At 39.7% G+C, this 22,237-nt stretch overlaps 2 protein-coding genes and 1 long non-coding RNA gene across 3 annotated transcripts; 1 reads left to right on the top strand and 2 right to left on the bottom strand.

Moving 5' to 3' along the window:
• Positions 1–584: 584 nt before the first annotated feature.
• On the bottom strand, positions 585–869 carry LOC148351633 (uncharacterized). The gene is made up of 2 exons (XR_015852964.1): positions 795–869; positions 585–683 (listed from the first exon to the last, which is right to left on the bottom strand). It is a non-coding gene; the product is annotated as an uncharacterized LOC148351633 (long non-coding RNA).
• Positions 870–930: 61 nt separating this feature from the next.
• Positions 931–2,611, bottom strand: LOC148351632 (general transcription factor II-I repeat domain-containing protein 2A-like). The gene is made up of 2 exons (XM_088354966.1): positions 1,017–2,611; positions 931–946 (listed from the first exon to the last, which is right to left on the bottom strand). The coding sequence occupies exons 1-2, from the start codon at positions 2,609–2,611 to the stop codon at positions 931–933; spliced, it is 1,611 nt and encodes a 536-aa protein (XP_088211092.1).
• A 4,833-nt stretch (positions 2,612–7,444) lies between these two features.
• Positions 7,445–14,432, top strand: gchfr (GTP cyclohydrolase I feedback regulator). The gene is made up of 3 exons (XM_088355030.1): positions 7,445–7,602; positions 10,603–10,697; positions 13,462–14,432. The coding sequence occupies exons 1-3, from the start codon at positions 7,567–7,569 to the stop codon at positions 13,589–13,591; spliced, it is 261 nt and encodes an 86-aa protein (XP_088211156.1). The 5' UTR covers positions 7,445–7,566; the 3' UTR covers positions 13,592–14,432.
• Positions 14,433–22,237: the final 7,805 nt, after the last annotated feature.

Raw genomic sequence — 22,237 nt, 5'->3', positions numbered from 1 at the left:
TCACTCCTTTTAGTTATTATTTTTGGGCGCCTTTCATTAATGGGATACAAGTTTTTCAATTTCTTACTAAGGATGGGTGATTATTAGTTTTGTGTATCAGGACGACCAGGAATTATTACAACTTGTAACCTGCAAGTATCATAACGGTGCCTCTTTCAGCCTAATTACGAGGTACATGTACTTATTACTTAGACTAATACCAGTATTCAGCGTCCCCTAGTGGTCATTTTAGAATCAAGAAAATTATATTACAAAATGAGAAATTAGAGGAATAATAGATTGACATCACCTTCATACAGTTAATGAAAAAAGTATTTTCCTTGTATTAACGGGACACCGTAGGATTTCACCACTAGATTTCCCTCTATGGCAGGGGGCGGGAACCTTTTTTGCTGAAAGAGCCAAAAAAACCCAAATTTTAAAATCTAATCCTAGGAGAGCCATATGTATATTTTAATACCAAAAACAGCTAAATGGAAGAGGAAAATCAACGAGTTTATAGTATAATAAGACAGAATTTATTTTGAACAACATTGTAAGTTAATAACAAAAACTAACAATTATTTATAATTATAACGATCAACTGGTCTGCAGGCTGAGGTTTTATTCATATCTGTCCATGTTTACTTGCCCGCTCTGCTTGTTCACCGCTGTCTGAGGCCCTCAGGTCAGCAATTTCTTATCTAAATCGAAGAAGACCAACAATATATATATTATAATAAGACTCTGTTATAACACGTTGTTCAAAATAAAATTAAAGGTATTTATTGATAAGAAAAGTACTTCTGACTTACTATTAATGCGACTTTTGGTGTTGCATGGTTTTGCTGATGGCTTTGTAGTCCGGTTGGTAGGTGGTGAGGTTCAGCTTCATGCAGGCGGTTAGGCTTCCATCTTTTAAACGTGATCGCAGGTTGGTTTTGATGTGTTTTAGGTGTGAGAACGACTGTTCGCATGCATACGTAGATCCAAACATGGTCAATAAAGCAAGACTCACACGCTGCAGTGTTTTGTACGTGACGGGAAGCGCGTTCCAGGTTTTGACAATCAGCTGGTCTGCGCGCTGAAGTCTGTCCATGTCTGTCCATTTGTGTTTGCCTGCCAGCTCTGCTTGTTCTCGTGCAAGGGTTTCCAAATCTTCATTCAGTGACTTGAACTTATTAACCCACATGTCTGTGGCCTTCAGGTCAGCAACTTCTACTTCAAAATCTCTGACAGAGACATTGGGGATGAAACTCAGGTTTACTTTGTCCAAATCACACTCGTGCGGATGAGTGATGAATTGAAAAAGACTAGTGTGCTCACGAAAGTCCCCAAAGCGTGCTTTGAATGACGTCAGGAGAGAAGATGTGAAAACTGCGAGCTGATGGAGATCAAAATGTTCAGGGGAGTCACTTGCTGTGCACTCATCTTTAAATACTTTCAGTTTTTCAAAGTGTAGTAAACGACCAGTCTCAATATCCGCAGTAAAGATTTCCAGCTTGTTTTGAAATGCAAAGACTGCCTGTTGAAGGGATAAGACTGTATTTCCAATGCCTTGCATTTTCACATTGAGATGGTTCAGATGTCCAGTCATGTCCAGAAGATAATAAAACTTGAGGAGCCACTCAGTGTCCGCTAGCTGGGGATACTCGATGCCTTTCATTTGAAGAAAAGTCCGTATTTCGCTCAGGCAAGCTGCAAAACGGCTAAGCACCTTCCCTCTTGACAGCCAACGCACATTACTGTGCAAAACAAGACCGGGATAATTATTCTCCACTTCATCCAACAGTGCTTTAAACTGGCGATCGTTTAAAGCTCGGGCAACAATAAAGTTGACCACCCGAATGACCAGTGACATCACGTCATCAAGCTGCTTGTCACACATTTGCGCACAAAGTGCCTCCTGATGTAGAATACAGTGGAAGCTGAGGATGGGTCTGTTCTCCTGCTCACGAAGCAGCGCTACAAATCCTCTGTTTTTCCCCACCATGCACGGAGCACCATCGGTACACACAGAAATAAGTTTATCCATTGGTAGATTCTTTTCATTTGCAAACTCCATGAAAGACTTGAATAAATCCTCTCCTCTCGTCGTCCCTTTTAGTGGCAAAACGGCAAGACTTTCCTCACGCAGCGAGTCACCGTCAACATAGCGTGCAATAATACTGAACTGGGATAAATGACTGACATCTGTTGATTCATCCAAAGCGAGGGAAAAAAACTCTGCTGCATTTATGTCATTCACTTGTTTTTTCTCCACTTGTTTCGACATCATGATGGCACGATCGTGCACAGTTCTTGCTGAAAGAGGCATATCTTTTATCCGTTTGATTATTTTATCTTTATCCTTAAAGTCGTCAAAAAGCTCGTTGGCCACATCAAGCATGAATGATTTGGCATAATCGCCATCTGTAAACGGCTTCCCGCTCCTCACAATTGCTAAAGAACCAGCAAAGCTAGCAGAGTTAAAATCTCCTTGTTTGGCCCATACACGGAGCTGCTGCTGACTCGCCTGGACTGTAGAAAGTAGTTCTTGACAGGCCTTCTTTCTCTTGTCTCCCACTGGATATTTCGCTGAAAATGTGGCATGGCGTGTGTCGAAGTGTCTCTTTATATTTGACCGTTTCATCGAGGAAATATTATCATTGCATATAAGACACACTGCACAACCTGCTCTCTCAATAAAGGCAAATTGCTCTGTCCATACCTGCTGAAACGTACGGTAATCTTCATCGCTTTTCCTTTTTGTCATCTTGATTAGAAGGGTTCACCCTGCATAAAAAAAGCTAACCAAAAACGAAAGGAAATATTTCTTCTTTGCTTCAAAATGACTTGTGCAGATTGTTGTAAATTATCAATTAAAGTTAGACTTTCCGGGTAGCGGACCTTCCCGCTCACCGGAGAACAGATTGGCTCTTAGCTGTGTGCCTGAACGAAAAGTTGCAGGTGAAAATATATATAAATTAAAATGTGTGTATTTATTTATTTTTTTTGACATGTTTTTTTCTGACTTTATTATTATTATTATTTATTTTGCTAAAGTAACATTATTAGTAAAATTTGTTTCGTTCAGAAATTTTCAGAGAGCCAGATGCCGTCATCAAAAGAGCCATATATGGCTCGCGAGCCATAGGTTCCCGACCCCTGCTCTATGGTGTAATGCAACTAAAACAATTGCTACAAAGCAAAAATAACATAACAAACTACGGAGACTCAAAGTGAACAAATCTCTTTTTTTTTCACGCAGCCTTTCACAGGGATTTTGTATTTTAGGGGTACCCTCAGCAGGAAGATGAAAGAAAATCATTTAATCTCCTTCTAGACTTGAATACAAATTTCTTGACCTAACAGATTTTTTTAAGATACATGTAGTAAAAATAATGCAATTACTATTAACAGAGTCAATGACACCTGCTAGAAATATTCTTTCGAAATACGACTGTTGAGGGGGAAAAATAAAAAATTTGAATAGGTTACATCCAGTTTCTGCCCCAAGGTCAAAATCCGTATTTCCTTTAGATTCGTGTCGCAATATTCTTTTGTTATCTGGATTCCAGGGCATTGTCCTAAGATTTGTGTTCATTAGGTTACAGATAGTTTATCTATTATATTTAATTGACGATTATTTTATAATCAAATTGCACACTGGCTAATGCTATCCACAGTTTTTCTAAATAGCGCTCTTTGTGGTTTCAGACAAGGTGAGCCACTTCATCCGACAGCTGCAGAATATTTGTTTGACTAGTCACTACCAATTATGTTGAAAAGTGTCGCATTTATTTGTTGTTGTTTTCCACTGTTTACTGGCTTCACTCACTCTCTACTACAGTCTACTGCCGTCCGTCATGGTGTCGTCACGTGGTTAGGTCACGTTTGTTCACTGGGTCAATGTGTTGATTCATTCTGGAGGTTAAAGCATTAAAGTGTGCGAAACAAATATTCGAAACCAAAAGCTAATGAAAATGCAACCCGGTACTAAGCGAGTGGCGATGTGATGTTTTTTTTTTTAATATTTTTATGAAAACAGAATGACAATATGGGCAGCACGGCGGCACAGTTCATGTCGTGGGAATCTCCTGCGTGGGTTCAAATCCAGCTCCAGACTTCCTGTGCGGAGTTTGTATGTTCTCCCCGTGCTTGCGTGGGTTTCCTCCGGGCACTCCGGTTTCCTCCCACATTCCAAAAACATGCATTTCAGGTGAATTGGCCGGTCTAAATTGTCCTTAGGTGTGAATGAGCGAGTGAGTTGTCTGTCCCCGTGTGCCCTGCGATTGGCTGGCAACCAGTTCAGGGTGTCCCCTGCCCACTGCCCGATGATTGCTGGGATGGGCTCCAGCACCCACGCGACCCTACTGAGAATAAGCGGTGTAGCTAATGAGATGAGATGAGAATGACAATATCACGGTCACCCTATACTGGTTTTCAGCACATGGTGTTTATTGTTGATTTTATCAGATCTGGTTGTTCTCCTGTGGGCTTTCATTTCCCCCTGTCAGAGCATTTCGGTGCAGAGGAAGAGATAATACCATCTTGAAGGAGGAAATTAAGCCTTCAAGTATCATTGAACATCAATATGAAAAAATGTTACATTATTTGAAAATATTAACAATTTAGCGTTTCAACCCACACAATAGATATACCGGTAGATAAATAATGGGCATATGCTTCACTACTTGGTTATATGGATTTTGTTGGAAAAAAATATTGATGGCCTCTCATTTTAGGGAAAATCCAAAGCGGTTTAACCCTTGTCTGAGGAAAATTGATTGTATCCTCTTTAACAGGAGAGAATGTGGACTTTGCGTAATGTGAATTTCAACTCAAGAATGTGTTTGTTTGCATACCTCGCTTAATCTGACTGTTAGTAAGTGACTAGAATAATAAAGGAGTCATAAATGGACTACGTGTGCAGGCAGGGGAGGCAGTGCCTCACTTGTCATCATGGTAATAAAAATTATATTACTGTAATCCCTCGCTACTTAATGCTTTTCACTTCGCAGCCTCAGTGCATCGCAGGGTGAAATAAATACATTGGGGGAAAAAAATGCCATTGCAGACGCGGGCGAAACCCATCCGATGCCGAAATCAGGGATTTTCTTTTTCGAAATTGCTGAATTTTCACATTATGTTCTGAATCTTATCAAAACAAATAGTATATAATGTACAGTTTGTCACAAAAGTGTTTACACCCTTCACATTTGTGCAGAGGTTTCATTTTAATGTTCAATAGAACATCACTGAAGCAAGATCGCTTCGACACAATAAAAGAAGTCTGTCAACAAAGGCCGTGGGTTATTGGAAAAATATCTCCTGGTCTGATGAGACAAAGATAAGTTTATTCGGCTCAGATGGGTTGAAGCATGTGGGGGCAAACAGCTAAGTACTACAAACATGTGTGTGTCGTAGCTTAAGTCAAGCATGGGGTTGGGAATGTCATGGTTTGGGGCTGCATGAGTACAACTGGAGTTGCATTTCATTGAGGAAAACATGAACTCAAGCATGTACTGTGAAATATTGGAGCAGGGAATGATTACCACCCTCCAGAAACTGAGTTGCCGGGCAAAGTTCCAGCCTGACAATGACCCCAAATACACTTCTAAGATGACCAAAACTGTTCTTAAGGGTTTAAGGGTAAAGGGGTTGGACTGGCCATGCAGGTCTCCAGATCCAAACCTAAATCTTAGGAGCATCCTCGAGCAAATTTGGAGAAGCAAAAGATCTCGAACATCCCCCAGCTCGGTTATGGTGTCATGGAGGAGTGGAAGAGAATTTCAGTGGCAATTTTTGAGGCTCTAGTGAAGTTCATGGTCAGGAGGATGCACACAAAATATTGAACTATAGGAACTTTTACTTTAATGTGTACTCACTTTTGTTACCAGGGTTTTAGCTACTAATGGCTATATTAGAATTTTTTTTAAGGGGAAACATTTTTACTCTGCCATATAAGCGTTACACATACTGACTTTCATTGAGTCAAAGTGATGTTTCTTCAGTGTTATTCAATTAAACATCATGAAATATCTGCAGAAATGTGAGGGCCGTGCTCACCTTTGTACTACTGAGCTGAGCATCTGCAGCTGCATAGTGAGGCACGCAATACTCTTGTCTCAAGGCAGGGAGCGATAGAGAGTCCAAGGATTCTGATTTGGCACACAGCTCAGCCCCCCCAAATATAATTAGTGACGGTTTTCACAAGCTAACAGCTAGTCAAGCCATCCAGTATTTATTTTTTCTCTTTGTGTAACGGGTGTAATAATAACTTTTGTTTCATTGAAATTCCTGCTGAAATATGTGTATAAATTCTGGTAAGTGTCCTGCAATGATGAGTCCAACTATGCCATCTGCTGGTATGGGGTAGGGTTTGTTTTGGCTTTTGACATGTGACCGGAATGAAATTAAATGGTCGGAAGGTAGGGTTTTGTTGGCAGTCTACAAAGCGAGCTGCCAACGGTAAGACACATCTTTTGGTGCTCCACAAAAAAAGTTTATTTTAAACCTTATAACCACAGCTGACAAATCTCTCAAAATGCACAGTAATGTGATTGATGTTGTCAAGCTGTTTGGATTTGTTTTCGTTTTGTTTGTTGCTAAAATGGTAATTTCCCCTGTAGAGATCAAAAAGATCAAAGCCAGCAGAGAAATTAAGCACGTGTTGTGACTCATTTCATTTGCAGGTAAATTGTACCCGTTTTTATACTTTTTATTATTGTTTTTATTTCTATTTTCTCATATATATAAAAAGGATGATGTTGGTTAAAAATCAGACTAAAGAAAAATATGTTGAATTCATTGTAAACGTTAAAAAAAAAACAGTACATGGATGTAAAATGGATGTAAAAATGTATTGTGATATTCTAAAATGTATTTTATGTAAATTGAAAAGAAAGCTCTTTGATATGCTTTGGGCAGTCTACAGAGCGAGCTGCCAACGAGATCACAGCCAGCAGAGAAAGCTAATGTTGTGACTCATTTCATCTGCAGAAACTGTAATGAAAAAACTCATCATCCAGTCCAGCATGAATGTGGATCTTTGGTGGGACAGGTACACCGCGGTTACATTTGCATGGACTTTTTTATTCAATGGTATTCAAAATAAGCAGCACATAAACGTTGTTTCCTATACAGCCCATTGAGACTTGTCATAATTAAGGGCAATACAAATAAATATGAATAACAGTCTATAGTTGTCTTTCTTGCTTTGTCAATCGAATGAGAATAAGATGGAGATTCATCCATTTGCAAATCTGACTGCCTCACCGGACCTGAACCTCACTAATATCATTTAGTTTACAAATAAATGGAGGGACTATCTATCTATCTATCTATCTATCTATCTATCTATCTATCTATCTATCTATCTATCTATCTATCTATCTATCTATCTATCTATCTTTCTAGTTTTTCTCTCTCGTATAAACAACCCAGTGGCGGAGAGACGCGCTGTGATTGGTCCATGGCGGTGGGTGTTTCCGTATCCTGCACAAATCTGCCAGCAGAATCGCAACTTGCAAGAGGAGAACCTGTCGCATCCGAGGAACCTGGCCAGTTTTGGTACCCTGGGAAATAAAAAGCAAAAGAGGAAAGATGCCTTATATTCTGATCAGCACGCAGATCAGACTGGTGCGTAAATGCAGTGCATACTGTTGCTGTGGTGAAGCGTGGTGTGCTTGTTGAGCGAGGGCGGAGCTGTGCTTGAATTTTTTTTTGTTTGTTTTTCCTTTTTTGTGAGGTGTTGTTGCAACATTGTGCATGTGACAATTCAATGGTTCTCCATTATAGTGCAGAAAAGTTCCAAACTCTTGCAGACAACAAAAGTACACGTGTTGCCAAAAAATGGGCATCACGAAATAGGCTACTTCCCTCTAGTGGCACGCAAACGAATTGTTGTTCAAGTGCAGTTCTTTAGTTCATTCAATTCATTAAAACTGGGCGATAGCAACACGAAAAAACTTTACTAGAAATACAACTATATTTAATTAGTATATTTGGGGGAAAAGCAACACCCTTTTTAAAACTAATATTCTCAAATGGACATCGTTTATTATTGAGTGCAGTGGTTCTCAACTGGTCTGACTTATGGATTCACCATAGCACCCTCATTACAAGCTGCGATTTGTGGGTGTCGACTCACATATTTTTCTTTTTTGTTTGTTATTATTTTTTTTAATTTAACATTATTTTGCCAAGAAAATGCAGTTTTCCTTAATGCCCATATGTTTGCGACAAAGTAAAGTAAAAACGTGGTGTCCTAAAGTCAAAATAATATTTTTAAAACTACAATTTGACAGTAAAGGATTTTTTTATGTAAAAAATGAACAAAGAAGTACAATACTTGTGTTTTCTAATGAAATGCCTGAGCCTGTAAATTGACTTTTTTGGGTTCAATGTATAGTAGTGTATTTAATAAATGACACTGAATCCCTAATGTCCCCAATAAGCAGGTAGTTAGTTGCATTGCATGGCTTACGCCGCTATCGGTATGTGCTCGTGTGTGAATGGGTGTGAAGCATATTGAAAAGCACTTTGGGAGGTCTTCATTGACTTGAAAAACGCTACATCAATGCAGCCCATTATCATTATCATTACCAAGTCAAAGGCCTGCAGCCCAATGAAAATTGGTCTCTAACCCATTTTTGGTTCCTGACCCACCAGTTGATAAACACTGAATTAGCCTTTACTAGTTCAAAAAAACGTAAGATTTGAATAATATGCAAAAATACATTAAAAAATGTGTTATTTTTTAATACTTTAATACTTTCAATGCTTGTGTATATTGTCATGTAGCTTGTGATGTATTTCATTATGTATTCTGTCGTGTATTTTGTCATTTATTCTGTTGTGTATTTTGTCACTTATTTTGTTGTGTATTTTGTCTATATTATTATTGATATAATATAATTATTATTGGTATTATTGGGTGCCTCTTAGTGTTAAAAAAACTTCATCTATTAAATATAAACAATATTCATTTGAACAAAGAGAATATAATAAATATGGTTCCCTATATACATAATTGTATTAATTTCCATCCATTATCTGCACCGCTTATCCTCAGTAGGGTCGGGGGGGTGTTGGAACCCATCCCAGCTATCTTCAGGCAGTGGGCAGGGGGACACCCTGAACTGGTTGCCAGCCAATCGCAGGGCACACACGGACAGACAATTCGCTCGCTCATTCACACCAAGGGACAATTTTGATCGGCCAATTAACCTAACATGCATGTTTTTGGAATGTGGGAGGAAACCGGAGTGCCTGGAGGAAACCCACGCAAGCACGGGGAGAACATGCAAACTCCACACAGGAGGTTTGAACTCATGACCTAAGAACTGTGGCGCACACACGCTAACCACTGCGCCGCTGTGCTGCCCCCGTACTAATTTATTTATTTATATTTATAAATTATTGAACCATCTAGTTTTGGAAATGCACTGTTAAAGAGACAGTACCTATTTTTCGACAACTATATGTTTTTGTGTAGTGCAAGTGGAAACAAGAGCTAAAAAGCACATGTAAGGATACAAACCACGGAGACTCAAAGTAACCACACTGCCTTATTTTATTTCTTGTTTTTTGTTTTCTTAACTTTTTTAGGTTTTTGGGTACCAGTCGCATCAAGAAGACGGAAAATGTGACAAAAAATGACACTGTTTAGATAATAGTTCTTGTATTTTTTGCTTATTATTCAAATCAATATTGTTTTTTTTAACCAATGAAGATTTCTTCACCACTGGGAGGTGCAAATAATACAGTGTCCCTTCAGTAAACTTTGCCCTAGTTTAGTGGTTTTCAACTGGTCTGACTTGCAGTCCCACCATTCCACCTTAATGACAAGCTGCGACACCAAACGAAAAAATGTTCTCTTCTCAAAATGATCCAAGAAAAATATTGTGCAGTTTCAAGCAAAAATAATATGATATATTAAACTTTAAAAAACAGGACCAGAAAAACCAAAATGATATCAAGTACCGACCCCCTCAAATCGCTTGAAAATAGCCACATACTAAAATGAATTCCAAATATTAATAACGTGTGTACCTAAACATTAATAAATGGCAAAAATATAAAACTATAAGAAAAAAATAAACCAGCAACTCCTCGTACATCATTTTCATATTTTCGTAGTTTCCTACTTTGACTCCATCGTTGTTGTCACTGCTTTCCAATTTTGCTTCCCCATATCACAAACTTTTTAGGACCCATTATTATTATGGACAGCGAAGGAAATTGAAACTATCAAAATCACAATAAAATGAAATGTGGTCCCTCTCAAAAGCACTGACTGACTGAACAGGAAGAAGAGATTTTGGAGGGCATTATGGACATCTACTGTTAGAGAGTGTAATCCGTCTCAGTTTTCTTTCTTCGCATTATTTTGTCAAAACAAAGGCCAGCGACCAACTAAAACGGGTGGGCGCCCCACTTTTGATTCCTAACCCACCAGTTGAGAAACTCTTACCTAGTTTATTTCTTGCCTACCCAATTCACATAACCGAATGAAGTCTCACGTCGCAATAAGAATTGGATTACCTATTTATAGACGGTTACTTATTGGGAGATTAGTCGGCACAAGCAGCTAATGCCAATTTAACTGAGGTTGCTCAGTTTGAAAATATTTTTCAGGAGAATGGGCCGACCAATGTGGGGGACGAATATTCGGATCCAGATGTCATGAATTACTTGGGAGCAAGGAAAACAACTATGCTGGGAAATAATTTGTGAGTATTGAAATGCGAGCTGTGGTTGCTGGTTGTCTGATAAAAAATAAACAAACAGACCTGTGACAGGTCATAGTCTTCATATAACCACCCTGATGTCTTTAAATTTGGGGTGTAATATCATGTGTGTAGTTAAAAAAAACAAACTGTGTTAACCCTTATAAATGTGTCGGCGACTTTATCAGTATGGAGGGCCGTTGCCTTTATATGTAGAAATAAATGTACATATAGATAAAAAAATACCGGCAACAACATGCAATATAGTTCATGAAGACATACGTAAATCACGTAATACTAAAATTCTATCCATCTATCTATGTGCCCGGTCATATCCCTCGAGAGGGGTGACCGACAGCAAGACGAACACATCCAAAAACAAAGAAAATTAAAAAAGGGAAAAAGTAGCAAAAAACACACACAATTTTTTTGGGACCACGGCTAACCCAAATGCCCAAACACCCAAACAAGTTAATCTCTTCGGCACCCAAGGTGGTCATGCTTTCGTCCCTCCAGATGAAACGGGACACAAGAAAGCGGCCATGTCACTCAGGTCAGGGTGACACAACACACTCTTTGTTCAACAGCAGGGCCCGACAACTTTCACTGGTTTACCCCTTCCGCATCATACGGGTGCCCTGCCCATCCCGAAGAACGTGTCTAAACATCCCACTATCCTTTTACAACACCTATCCACTCATTCTTATCACCAACAAATATAACAATATTAAAATATGACATAAATGAATGTATCAGTTGATGCATATTGTCCTCTATTTTTTTGTATATTTTTGTCGCGTATCGCGTTTTGTTATTCAAATGAGAAGGCGGCCCAGTTGCCCAGAGCTTTTCACCTATTGGTTGATGCAGAAGGATATTTGGTGCACCTGTTGATAAACCAATAGGTGAAAAGGACCGTCTGTGTGACCCCGCCCCATCATTTCAATATCATTCTGTTGGTACAAAATACGTGAAAAAAATGCACAACAAAATAAATGACAAAATACCTGAAAAAAAAACCTGATAAAATACACTTAGACCTAAAAGACAAAATAAATGTTACTCGACCAAATATCCCTTTAACTCTAGGGTTGTAGGGGCACGATTTCCTGTTGTGTGTTTTGGGCAAGTCAAGCCTGGTGGTACCCACCCCTCTTCTAGGCCAACATAAATACCAAAATAAAAAAATGACGATTAACACAACAACAAACAAACAAAAATATAGAACAAAAAATGTGACAAAATGCATAACTAAATTACATTTATTTCATATATTTAGGTATTGCATGATTTATGTACATGTATATTTAATTATACGGCATATATTTGCAGGTATTTATTTATTTATAGTTATAAAATACACCTACTGATGCACCTGGATACATCATCAGTAATGTTTCCTGGGTTCCCAGGGTGTTTTTGGCCTCACAATCACGATACACCCTTGCCCAGGTGACCCAGCCGCGGCTTGTGTTTAGGTGCTATATGGCTGTCCCCAAAATTCTCCACTTCCAGAGCCATTTTGGGATTCTTCAGCTGCTTTGGTGGTGTTTTTGATGGCTCTGCTCTTTGCGGTTTTCGTAATGCCCAGGGCACTTAAAGCTTTGTGGAGGGAGTGCCCGACAAATCCTTTGCTACGAACTTTGCTATCGACAGTCAATGACCAGCAGTTCGTGCTTGGTCATTTTCCTTTTGTGGGCTTCGCCCAAGCGGTTCACTGTCAGCTCCACCAGCATGATGTCCTTGATACTTTCTGAGACCAGTTGGACGTCCGACCTCAGGGTGGTGCTGACAGCTGTTTTTACAGGTCTACAGAGAGCTGTCGTCGCCAAGATCCCTGCTGCAAAATACACAACAAGAACCACTTGCTTTTGGTTGGGTTCCTTCTCTGACAATAGCAGTTGCCCAGTTGGTGCTGCAGATGCCTTTGCTAATGACTCCTGTAATCGTCTTCAGGACCTGGTTGTGTGGCCAGGCATATCTTCCTTGGTGAAATGCAGTTTGGGCAGGAGGTCAGCACGTGTTACATTTCTTGAACACAGTTGGCAATTTGGGGTCTCTGCTTTCTCCCAGGTGAATGATTTTGGGCTAGGTAGCACGTCCTCCACAGGCTGGACACAGAAGCTGATTCGGTGTAGTTCTACCTGCCGCAGATCCATACAGGTGTCTTTATGGTCCATGGCATGTTCCCACCTGGTCCAGCCCCCCTCCTGCTTTAAACCACCTGTGCTTGTTCTTTCTCTATCGACTGCAGTCCTGACTTCCTCCTGAATTTGCCTTGGCTTCTCCTTTCCCTTGCGCCCCCTGTGATGAGGTGGTGTTGGGAACATCCCAAGACTTACCCTGCCATGGGCCATGACACTCGCCAAATCTCTGTGGCATAGTCGTGCCTCTGCATCCAGCAAAACAGACTGAGTGCTCCACTCTCTTTTCCAGTCTTTGCAATATTTCCTGTCTGGGCTACCTTTAGTTCCCATGAGTCTCGCTATACATTTATTTCTACATATAGCAGGACATAGCCACACAAAAGGACGCGTAATGTGGTCCAAATGGTTAGCGTGCTGCTTCGCACGTTTCCAATAAGGCTGGGTCCGTTAAATGGGAAACAGACCTGGGGAGGTGTTGTCATCGGTGACAGGATCCAAATGCTGTTGGCAAACAGACTAAGGTGAGGGAGTCAACAAAATGCAGAACAATTAACGAACCTCCAAACAAATTGTGGCATGTGAAGCCGGCGGCAGAGGTGAATTGTGTTTGTGTGGTTTAGTTCAGAGTACCACGTGGATGAGCCTCCCCGCCTGGTGCTGGACAAGCTGGAGAAGATTGGCTACCGCATGCTGACCATGACGGGCGTGGGCCAAACGCTGGTGTGGTGCCTTCACAAGGAGCAGCAGTGATTCCCTCTACCAATGGCATCTTTACGCTGTTAGATGTGTGAAACCATCTTTCCATCCATCTCTAATTGGTTTTGTAGCTATTTAAAGGGATAGTGTGTATCATTTGGCCACTAAATATCACTCTATGGTGTAGTGTAGCTGAAAACAAGTGCTAAAAAGCACGAGGAATAATACAAACTATGGAGACTCAAAGTGATCAAATTGTTTCATTCTAGTTGTATTTTTCGTCTTGGCCTTTTTGCAAGGTTTTGGGTTTTTTGGGTACATGTATAAGAAAGATGACGGACAATTATGTCAGCTGCCTCAAGGTGAGGCTCATTTCCTGCTCAAAATAAAAAAAAAAATATGTAATATATACATATGACTTATGTAATTTGAAAAAAAAACATGTTTGTATGGTATTTCATTCATTTTTACTCATTGTTGGCACCGATATTGTTTTAATGCATTTATTTACCACTATGAGACGCTAAATAATACACACTGTTTCTTTATGATTATGTTTGAGCTGGAGGAAACACCCAAGACTGTTTTCTTTTTCCCCTTCACACACTGCCAGCATACTTAAACAGAAAATTGAAGTTTCACATCTTTAATATGTCCAAAATGAGAGTTATTTGAAACATTTAAGAAGTGTGAGCAAATTAGAACAACCCTAGATGTTTAAATATGAACTACCAATGGAAACATGTGATTCTCTGTACTTGTTAATTTGGGGAAAAAACGACTTTTGTCTTAAGTTTTTGGATTTATTGTCTACTATGTATGGTACCTTTATAGCACAGAACCCTGCACCTTGCATCATACTGTGTATCTGCAAAATAAAGGCTGCCGAATGTTATTTTCTGGTTCGTTAATGTTGCCTCAGTGTTTCAGTGATATATAGACACATGCTGATATATAATTAACCATTTTAGTTGCCTCGAATGAAAATGCAAGGATAAATTACAGATTATGTATAAAATCATTGTGGCTTGCTGGAAGTGCGTATCTAATAAATATATTTTTCAGAAAATTATCTCCAGAATTTGAAATCAAAATCTAGAATCCTGGATGGATTTTGTTTTAATATACTTTACTTTATTTTTACAATACCATTTTTCTTTTCGGTGCCTCATATTAAAAAAATAGTTTTGACTTTGTATTCTCTACAGTACTTTTCCATCAAACTCTGCCGAAAATGCGTTTTTAAATACATTTAAATCTATTTCTCTCAGAGTATAAGAAAAATAAAGGAGAATAGAAGCCTCCAAATGGAAATCATGCTTTGAAAATTGCAAATTATTAAATTTAATCAGCTTTCATGTTAAAAAAAATGATAAAATAGCCTATTCTAGGTTATGCTAAAAAAGGGGGGGGGGGAACGCTGCCGTCCACGGTTCATGGATCCCTCTTTGGCGCTCCCTAGTGACTCTCTGGCGTTTTTTAGAAAATGATTGATAATGGAAAAGGGCAATACAAATAAACATGACTTGACTTGACTGGAAAAAGATGTGGTTTCTGTAGGAGGAAAACATGACACAAACATTAACGTTTTCCAATGACTATAGTTATATACAGTATATTTAAAGTACTGTATGTGTTGCTTTCTATGTATGGCTTTTAATCTTTTACCATTTTTTGGGGCCAATATGGCTTTTTCAACATTTTGTGTTGCCAAACTTGGCCCAACTGCTTTAGGTCAGTATGATACATAATATATTCAAAAAAATGATAAAGGTTGTGCATCCATTCAAATAAAAGTCAATGATCCATGTTTGGTTTTGTTATAGCCAAATTAGTCAATTTTGGGAAGGAACTGTCATACATCTAAACACGTGACACTGACGGAATGGAGCACTGTTAATAACTCATTAAGGATTCCATAGACAACTTATTCTCTATGATTAATTGTTTAGCGGGCATTCTGATTAGGATTTACAGTCTATTATAATAAAAGAATCGTATTTTGTGTTGAATAAGACTTGACAAGGTTTTGACCTGACCCCAGTAATTTGCATTTATTTTGGGAAATCTTTATTACTTATTGTCTGCACTATCAGGACTATAAAGCACCCTCCCCAAAATGAGTCTTTTGCGATATTATTTTCATATATGAGGCATGGACCATAAGACACATGTAAGTAAAACTACAATAACAGCTCGAGATTTATATAAAAAAAAAGTAAATAAATTTAATTTAAAATATTTACAAATGTTTATCATAAAATGAAAATTAACGTTATGATATTTGTCTCACTAAGAAAATTAATTCATAAACGGTTATTGCGCTGTCCTTGGAAGTTCCGTTATTTCTTCTTTTAGCATCAAACATTTAACATGTTAAACAAAAGAGGGCGCTCCAAGGCCACCCTTTTTGTTTCTCAAAGGCAGAACAGTGACCTCACACCGGTACGAATGATTGTGAGCCAAACATAATTTATATGGATTTAAATATACATACACAATGAAAGAAAATACAAACTATTGTTCTGAAACAAAGACAAAAAAAGGTTATTGTTGCATATTGGGTAGGCTATTATGAGAACTCCTTTCGTCATTGGTTGAAGTATCACAAGCTTGTCTGTACAATTAACATATTAACCACAAGGGGGCATTCAATGACCGCTATGTATGTTTGTCAAAAGCAGAACAGTCATCGTTTGCAGTATCATTGAATTCTAACCGTTGGTCCGGAATTTACGACTAAATATTTAAACAGATGTTCTCCGTTCCGTAAGTTTGCAGTATCAAGTAATTTACTTGATTCATCAATAAATGACTCATAGATATAATAATAAAATAATTGTTAGTTGCAGCCCTCAAAATCAGCCTGTGGAAGCCGTGAAGAAAGACAATTTTTGAAAAAAGAGGCTCATCCTCCTCCCTGGTTCGCATTCAAAAGGTCAATGGCTCAAAGCAGGTCTGGCGGTTCTGTTGTTCAAAAGAAAAGAGCCAACACGTAAGTAGAGCAGTGTGATGAATGGCTATTGCAGGAGAGCAGTCTCCAGATGTCTTCCACCGTGTTCCATCGCTGGATATTGTGTACCAAAGCCGCACAGTAAGAATGGGCTGTACTGAGATCAATTCGATACACGGCGATACCATAAATTCCGGACTACAGAGCACTTGATTAAAAGCCTTATGTTCATATTTAAGGAAGAAACTCAATGTTTTTTGTGTACAAGCCTCACTGGATTTTAAGCTGCAGGCTTAAACAGCCATTATAAATAAACTCATCCATGTCTAACATTTTGAAAAACAACAACAGGGAAATGTCTAGTGAAGTAAAGTAAAGTAAAAATTAAACAAGCTAATGCGAATGAGGGTTCAAATTCAGCTACCAGCCTTCTTGCGCGGAGTTCGCATGATCTGTGCCTGGGTGGGTTTCTTCCGCACACTCCGGTTTCCTTTCACATTCCAAAAACATGCATGGCAGGTTTGACTACAAATTGTCCCTAGGTGGAAATGAGCGAGTGAGTTGTCTTGTCTCTGTGTGCCCTGCAACTTGCTGGCAACCAGTTTAGGGTGTCCCCTGCCCACTGCCCAAAGACAGCTGGCATGGGCTCCAGCTTCCCCGTGACCCTACTGAGGATAAGTGGTGCAGATAATGGATGGATGGAAAATGCGAACGATGAAATAAATAATAGTTAAAATAGACGTGCACTGGATTTAATCATTGTACCCTGAAGTGTTCAAAATAAAACTAGTCCTGCAACGGAATCCTTAGATTAAATATACCTGTAATTGGATATTTCTTTTTCTGTAACGGAATACAATTGCATTGTATTTCAATCCTAATTACCTAACGTTACATGTATTCCCTTACTCCCCAAGCCTGTTTGTAACTGGACAGTTACTTTCAGAGTAACGTGCTATTTTTGGGTGATCAGTAATCTGGGGAGGTAATTCAATTAACTTATAAATGAAGTTATTCCTAACTGTAACTAATTAGTTATTCAGTAACGTGTCCAACACTGATCAAGAGGCTACGACAAGACTTCCTCAAACTGCACCAGGGTAGGTTGTTATTTCGTGGGGGAGAAAAGCCATCCACATAGTCACGGACTGTGGTTTGGATCGCGATGCGCCTCAGCTGTTTTCACTGAGTCTACGGGCATGACACAGCGGAAGGATTTTGGCTTCATTCAGGCATTGTCTGTGTATGCCAGACAAAACATACCCGTTTGATTGCATTAAAGTTGGAACAATTACTAAATTGCAACTGGGTTTCGTGGTCATTAAATAATTTCACTCACGCGTTCATATTCGGGATCTTCACAATGATGCATTGGAACGTTACAGGAATGTTACAGTACAGGTATTTCCTCGATTTTTGCAGTTAATTTAATAATCCATAAAGTGCAGTGTAGAAAAACGTCATCCTGAGCCTCAAAAGGTACGAATTTGGAAGCAGTCAGGGAAGGTTTTGCCTCCCACTTTGAGTGGCCAGGGGTCCACTGCTTTCCTCAGCTAGCTGACAGCAGAGAGATACCGAGAGAGGGTGTTATTGATGTTTTTTTTTCAGGACGGCCTTTCTATGCCTCCTGCTCTTCTGTTGAATCCAACCAAGTCTAGAAGTTTACTAATGTTAGCAAGTTAAACTCGTCAGTCTCTGGCTTATAACCAAAGTAGCTTTTTATCAGGTTCGTACAAATACTTGACTACATGAAAAGTTGAAAGCTTTAGGTATTTGAGTTATGATGTGGCTGCAGTCGGTGGAGTGGAGTGCGAGGTATTGCACCGAGTAAATCAAGGAAGCAAGGTTTTGGGTGCTCTGAGGAGAGTGATGAGCAACAAGAGTATGAGTATGGATGTTAAGAGGGGACTGTAGAAGAGTGCGGTTGTGCCGACTGTGTTGTATGGTGCAGAAACTTGCCTGAATGCAGATTTGAGAAGGAAATTTAATGTTTTTGAGATGAAGTGTTTGGAGAGTATGTTAGGAGTGACAAGATTGGATAGATTGAGAAATAAAATTGTGAGAGACAGAACTGGAGTAGTTGTGGAACTGAGCAAGTGTGTGGATAAGAGAGGATATGGATGAGGAGGGAATGTTGAAGAGGATCTACAGAGCAGAAGTCAATGGAAGGAGACCAAAAAAAAGGCCGCGATTGACGTGGATGGATGGCGTTAGGAGTGCTCGGCAGGAAAGAGGTCTAAATCTAGTGAAAGCTAGAGCTATTGTTGGTGATAGGAATGAGTGGAGAGGTGTTGTAAAAGGATAGTGGGATGTTTGGGCGCATTCTAAGGGATGGGCTGGGCACCTGTATGATGCGGAAGGGGCAAACCAGTGAAAGCTGTCGGGCCCTGCTGTTGAACAAAAGAGTGTGTTGTGTCACCCTGACCCGAGTGACATGGCCGCTTTCGTGTGTCCCGTTTCATCTGGAAGGACGAAAGCATGACCAACTTGGGTGCCGAAGTGCCTAACTTGTTTGGGTGTTTGGGCTGGCCATGGTCCAAAAATTTTTGTGTGTATTTTTTGCTATTTTTTCCCTTTTTTTAATTTTCTTTCTCATTGTATGTGTTTGTCTTGCTGTCGAACACCCTTCTTGAGGGATATGACATTGGTAGGTAGGTAGGTAGGTAGGTAGGTAGGTAGGTAGGTAGGTAGGTAGGTAGGTAGGTAGGTAGGTAGGTAGGTAGGTAGGTAGGTAGGTAGGTAGGTAGGTAGGTAGGTAGGTAGGTAGGTAGGTAGGTAGGTAGGTAGGTAGGTAGGTAGGTAGGTAGGTAGGTAGGTAGGTAGGTAGGTAGAAAGCATCTTGCTCAGCTGTTTGAGCCGGTCCTATTGTGGGTCAAAAGCCTTTTGTTGACATGATGGCGTTAGGAGAACTGGAGATTGTATAATATTTGCGGGTACGTAATGTGCCTTCATCAAGCTGTTTTACATAGATCTACTAAGACCGCAAAGTTATTGACGCACGGGCAGGAAAGGGGAGAGTTTAACCAATCAGAATGCAGTACACAAGGCACAATGACAATCCGGGAAGTATTAAAACCGCAAACAGTGAACCGCGATGCAACGAGAGATTCCTGTATTTTGTTTTTTAAGATGGAAATCTTACTTTCGAACAGGAAGTTTTTCATTATATGTTTATCCTGGAGTGCCAAGTCTGATCCTGTTGTGACCAATGTACTCGACTGTCCCAATCCTGCACTCTTGAGTTCTGCTTCTCTGAATGTTCTCTCGCCTGACCTTACCTATTTGGTCACTCACTTCTTGGTGCCAATTTGTTTCTAACAACTGTTGTCACTAGTCTTGATATGTGTCTTTATAAGTACTTAACCCCCTTTGGTTCCTTGCAAGTTTATTGTCATCTTTGTCAAGTCCAAAGCACTCTTGTCTCAGCTTTTTGTGATGTTCTACTGTACAGAACCCATGCCTGCCTGCCTTTGCGATCACCAACAAGTACAGCCTGATGAATTGACAGTATATTGTCGCATTCGGTGCTTGGGTCTACGGCTGCCATGTCCAAAGTCCAACCTGGGGGACAGTTATGGCGCGTGAAGTAATTTTTACTGTCCCGCATATAATGATGTCAAGAGGCACTGCCAGACCAAACATGTTGACCACAAAATGCTAACTGGAAATGAACGCTATGAAAGGGTGAAGCAAATAAAAGAACAGATTACAAGAAGAAACATCGAGCGTAGGAGAGGTGCTTTCAAGTGGATATTTCTTATCTGCTGGCATTATAGTGTGTTTTGGAGAAAATATTTTACATGGTTGAATTCACTAGAATCTTGCGAATGTAAGGTCGCCCTGGTTACTCCGGCTTTATAGTTTTCGAGTTTTTCGTTTTAGACAGATTGTGAGGTTTCTGTGATAAGTATATTTTGGGATGTATGGTCATCATATCTTGACTCCCAGGAGTTTGAGCTTTCCAATGATATGTGGCATGACGCATTTAAGTGACTGGTGACATCTTACTGACATGTATTTGTTTTTTTATAAGTCATTAAGGGGTTGATATTGAACACTGTGCTATTTGATTAAGTTTGACAGCTCTTTTTTGTTGTTGTAAGAAACCGACGTGAATTCTGTTTTTTTATGTTTTATACTCTGTCTTTAAAACAGTGCGGCTTGACCACACGTGAAATCGAGTTTCTTCCTTAAATTTGCACATGTGGCTTTTAATTTGGTGCGCTCTGTAGCCCGCAATGAAAGGTAAATAGGAATGTCACACACCAAGCAGCCCCAAAAACAAAGTACAAATAAGTTGTACAGCAGAACTTGATCAGCAATCATAAATGTGAGTATAATTAACTTTCTCTTTTGAGGTTTGGAGGCCTAGTGTCCTCAGAAAAAGCCATTGTCTCATTTGATCCTAGCCAGGAAGTCTGGCGGGCCAAAGAGGTGTCTCTTTAACGAGACATTGTACTGGAGGAGAAATCAAGTGGGTCTGAGCAAGAAGGTCTGGGTCAATGTGCTCACTGGACCTCGGCATCTGGAAAACATCACAGGGACTCCAGCACTCATGTGCTGAGCGAATGAGGGTAAGTGTCGAGGAAAAGCAGCGATCGTGCGAGGGGAAGTTCCTCGCTACTCCCCTCGACGTGCGGCCCCTGGATCGAGGAAAGCTGCTATTATCATTCCAGCTCTATGAGCTCAAGCCCTTGTCTGGCACGTAACGATGAAATATCACGCAAACGCGATGAGTCGAAATAGCGTGTGCATCCTCCAATTAAACAGGAAACAAGCAAGTAAACGACCAAACTATTGGAAGTGTGCAGCTCCCTTTGGCAACCAGGTTGAACTATGTTCTGCCTTCTGGTGGTCAATATGGTGGCCTGCATCTACATCAGGTAAAGTCAAGCAATAAGGGTGAAACCAGAATCCCAATCTGTCTAGGACAGTGTTTTGCAACCTTTTCTGTACAATGGATTGGTTTAAGGTCTGGCAATATTCTCATGGCCCGGCATAATCTTACCATTCGTAATAGTAGCGCTAATAAATAATCAATAAGCTGAAATCCACTGTGTATTCACTAGATCACTACGGATCTAGATGACATAGGAAAAGGCATGACATTTTATCTCATCATCACACCAGGATACTCAAGATAACACACTGAACAATGTTTTAGCTTAACTCCTTCCCGTAATGTTTCATTACAACAATGTACAATGTGGCACTGTGAGAAAAAATAGTGTGATGATGAGATCAAATCTAATGCCTTTTCTTATGCGACTTATAATCCTAATGGCCTAGTGCAAGGGTCAGGAACCTTTGTGACGCTAAAGAGCCATGAGAGCAAAAATACTTTGATAATTTATGGGGAGAAATCTATACAATGTATTTTAAGACAAAATTAATTGAAAAAAATAAGAAATAACCGCCAACCTCGCTCTCCAGACAAAAGCTAAATTCTTCAGCTAATTTTATTTCACCATGTGATGTTTGATGATTTGTCCAAAATCTATGAAATAATAGTAAATGCCAGAGTCTATGTCCTGTATCAATATAAATATACCATTTAATATTAGTTTCCCTCCAATAGCTCATCTTGTCCTAAATAATAATGGTTTCAAAGCAAAGTGCGAGCAAAGTTCTCATGTAAAAATGTCACAATATACTGCAAATGAGGATACCAACGTATTTACCTTTAGTGCAGATAGCGCTGTGCGAGGAGGAAAAGGAGCACGCACGCCCTGTGTATAGTTCTGCCA

Source organism: Urocampus carinirostris, chromosome 15, assembly GCF_059441175.1.
Source record: "Urocampus carinirostris isolate Australia breed hairy pipefish chromosome 15, RoL_Ucar_1.0, whole genome shotgun sequence".
NCBI lineage: Eukaryota > Metazoa > Chordata > Actinopteri > Syngnathiformes > Syngnathidae > Urocampus > Urocampus carinirostris.
Note: the sequence above shows the minus strand (reverse complement) of the source record. Positions and strands in the feature narration are given on the sequence as shown.